This window comes from Populus nigra, chromosome 18, assembly GCF_951802175.1.
Source record: "Populus nigra chromosome 18, ddPopNigr1.1, whole genome shotgun sequence".
Lineage (NCBI taxonomy): Eukaryota > Viridiplantae > Streptophyta > Magnoliopsida > Malpighiales > Salicaceae > Populus > Populus nigra.
In genome coordinates, this window is record NC_084869.1 from 1,605,755 (window position 1) to 1,609,639 (window position 3,885).

The window sequence follows — 3,885 nt, forward strand, 5'->3', positions numbered from 1 at the left end:
ATAGCCAAAACCCCCTTTTTCTATAGCTCATGAACCATCCTTAATATTTTTCCATCCAACTAGTGCTTAAGCTATTACCTACCTAAACACTATTTCTTCATGATTGGATATTATTCCTCCTTTAAGCCTTCTTTTTTATATATTTTTAAATTATTTTAATTTACTAATATCAAAAATAATTTTTAAACAATAAAAAAAAAATATTTTAATATATTTTTAAATAAAAAACACTTTAAAAAATAAATCTTTTCACACTTTAAACATCTTAAACCGTGGATCCATGAAAAATCAAAAGAAGTACTGATGGAGCAGCTTTGAACACGTCGATATAAATAAAAACAAACCATGTGTTTGGTTACAAGGAGTTAGCAGCTCAGCGGCATTATAAATATGCGGAAGCAACGGCATGTTATGGAGAAGGCATTATAGAAAGACCTCTAAGGTTTATTTCTCCTGCTCTCTATCTTCTTCACCTCAAGACCTCCAAGGTTTGTTTTTCCTCCCTAACTTCTTCACCTTCTAAGATTTCTTCATTCAAAATGTTGCAATCTATTTGATGTCAACTCAACTCTCAATTCCTTTAACTGAATCGCCCATTTTTTGGTTAATAATATTCCCTCTCTTCCTTTGTTTATATACCGTGAATAGTACCTATGCTGAAAACAAGAACAAGAACAATTTCCGAGTTGAAGCAAGCTCAATATTAAACTCCAGATGACTTGACCGGGGAATTAAGTATAATGACCTCATAACCATACAAATAAAATCACCCCGTATTCAAATCACTGCGTTTGATTGGAAAACCATGGATTCTTCATCCAATAATGAATTTTTTGCTCTATTTTCTGTTCGGTATTTCCTTTTGTTTTCTACATGCATGGATATTCCTTGATTCAGCCATATGTGCACAGGTCCCTGTGGAGAGCTCTTAATTCTGGACAGACAGCTTGTTCTTGTGCTATTCGCCTGGGAAAATAACGACCTTCCTTTCTGCAGTTGGGGATTAGAAGAGTCGTCCGGATAGCTCTACCTCCATTTTCGGTTGCCTCAAAGGTTTGGGTCCTGTCTCTAATATCATTCAACATGTTAGTCGTCCTGTTTTGTGTGATAATCGACCCCTCAAATCTTTTTTACCTACTAAACATTATTTTTACCCTGGAGTCCAGCCAGTAATGAAATGGTCTAGTTTTTTCCCATTGATGTCAGTAATACAATTCAATACATGTAGAAGGTTATGAGTGCTATACATTTGTCTTTACATAAATCACAAATGTTCTAGTTTAAGATTAAAACTGGAATTAACTTAAAGAAATAGGAAATTGACATTAAACCATGATGCTGGCTATTCATAAAAAAAAGAAAAAGAAAATTACTAAAAGCTAGCAGATGCAGTAGAGAAAACAAACAAACAAGTTAGGAAAACCAAATAAGAGACAGATAAATGGGTCCCGAATAACAAAGGCATCGGGAAAAATGAACATCAAACAAAATTAGGAGTAATTCCTAGCAATAATTAGGAATATATATGGGTCAGGTTGGGGGCAAGTTTTCAACCTGAAAAAACTCAAAACCAAACCCATCCTGCGCTGGTTCCTCTGGAGTCGGAGCTGGACAAAATTGTCATTTACTCTTTGGGTATTTCTTGGATATCCAAATCAAATCGGGTAAAAATATGCCCCTATTAGGGTTATAAAAAAAAAAAATTATCCAGACCTTGGATTTTAAGTATATATAAGATTGTATTCAGTGTGTAGATTGAAATAGCTAGATGGGGGGATCAGATTGTATTGTTTCAAGAGTAGACGCCCCTTTCCTTCAGTTAAGTAAATTTGTCTTTGTAAACCAACTCTCCACCATGTTATTAACGGAAAATCAACTACAAACTGAAAGTCTATGAATTGGATGGTAAAGATTTCATTACAAGGGCATAATTGATCAAAATCGGAAACTTGGGTGACTATGCTTTTGATTTTCCAAGATCAAGTGAGCATCTTGATCATAGCTTCTTTGCTCTAACAATCCTATTGAAATTTTTCAGTATGTCAGTTCTTGATTAAAAACTTAAAATTCTAACATATTTCACAAACGAAAACACAAACCCTGTACCCAATTGGGCAAAACTTCTAACGTGTTTAACAAATAAACATTCCAACATATTGTGATGGCTTGTGAATGCCTGGAATTCTGATTAAGAACAAAGTTAATTTTGTTGCTATTTCTATCGTGGAGTTAAATACTTGAAATAGAACAAAGCTTCTATCTTTTTCTTTCTTTCTTTCTTTTTAATCGATTCCGTGTGTAATGACAGGCTTTTATTGTCATTTGAGCAGTGAGATTTGACAGATGAGTTCATCAAGCACTTCCATTGATATTGAACATCTTTGCCAAGAGCTTTTGAAAGAAGTTCCACATAGCATGCAAACTACCTTGCGGGAACAGATGTGTATCTACCATGTTCCGGTACACATTCGTCAAGTAAATGAAGATGCCTATACCCCTCAGGTAATTTGTATAGGCCCAATTCACCAAAAAAATGAAAATCAGGTTATGAAAGACCTGAAGCGAAGATATTTCAAACAATTCCTTAACAGACTGCCTAATGTAAAAGGGGAACAGTTTCAGAAGGAGCTTCTGAGCACCATTAAAGATTGTGAAGTTGAAATCCGCAATTGTTATGAAGATGATTCATTTGAGCTTTGCAAGGATCCAAAAGAGTTTTTGAAGATGATTCAATGGGATGTTGTATTCATCTTAGAGCTCTTCTTGAAGACGAAAGAATTTAAGGAAGATAACGAAGACATGTCTCAAGACAGATACAAGAATGATTGTATAATAGGTAAACCCTGGCTGAGAGCTGCTGTGCAACGGGACCTGATATTGCTCGAAAACCAGCTGCCGTTCTGGATTCTTGATAAATTATATAAAATTGCCACCAAATACATTAAACCCGATTGCTCTAGTTTCCTGAAACTTACCTCCGACTACTTTGAGGAATACAACAAGAAAAAAATCAATCCTACCTACATAATACATTTCACTTGTTTGGTAAGATTTTTCTTGTCCTCCGGATTCCCATCATCGGCAAAATTTAAGGACACAATCACCTATTGTGATACAGCAACTAGGCTGGGAGAAGCAGGGATGAAGTTCAAGCCAATGCCAAATGAATGCTTACTTGACATAAGAGCATGGAGTGATCACCCGGGAGGTAATTCTATCAAGAAAGGTGAGTTACATGTTCCAACCCTTGAGATTGACGATCATACTGAATGTGTCTTACGAAACCTTATGGCGCTGGAGCAATGTCATTTTCCCATGGAGGCGTACATCTGCCAGTATGTTAAATTCTTGGATTTGCTTGTGGATACTGCCAAAGATGCAGACTTGCTCATTAAAAGTGAAGTTATTATTAATAGGCTTGGAGAAAGTGCTGCTGTGGCCGGTATGATTAACCAACTTTGCAAGGGAATCGTAGAAGTTTCTTCATGTTATAACAGTATCGCTAAAAAGTTAAACGATTACTCTGATAGCTGGTGTAACAAGAGTAAGGCCTTCGTCAGAAGAAAGTATTTCAGTAATGTTTGGATAGGCACCGGAACTGTTGTTGGATTGTTCGTGCTGTTCATCACTTTGCAAAACTTTGTTCGATCTTTTCTTTAGTACTCAAGGTTCGAATGCTTCAGTGTGTAGAATTCCTTTTTACCTTTTCTGTAGTTAATAAATTTTACTTCACTTGTTTGATTGTAAGAATAAAAGAATAATCATTAGTGTTGTACTTTGTTCACAGTAGCTTCTCCTACTACTGTGTCTATGTATTTTTGTATCTATCTATCCATCAACTATTAATTGCTTATGTTGTACTGATGGTGGATTCCTATATATATG

At 35.4% G+C, this 3,885-nt stretch overlaps 1 protein-coding gene across 1 annotated transcript; it reads left to right on the plus strand.

The window, feature by feature from the left end:
• The first annotated feature begins 2,311 nt into the window (after positions 1–2,311).
• Positions 2,312–3,682, plus strand: LOC133678812 (UPF0481 protein At3g47200-like). The gene has a single exon (XM_062101320.1). It carries the CDS (start codon positions 2,344–2,346, stop codon positions 3,658–3,660), a length of 1,317 nt encoding a protein of 438 aa, XP_061957304.1. The 5' UTR covers positions 2,312–2,343; the 3' UTR covers positions 3,661–3,682.
• Positions 3,683–3,885: the final 203 nt, after the last annotated feature.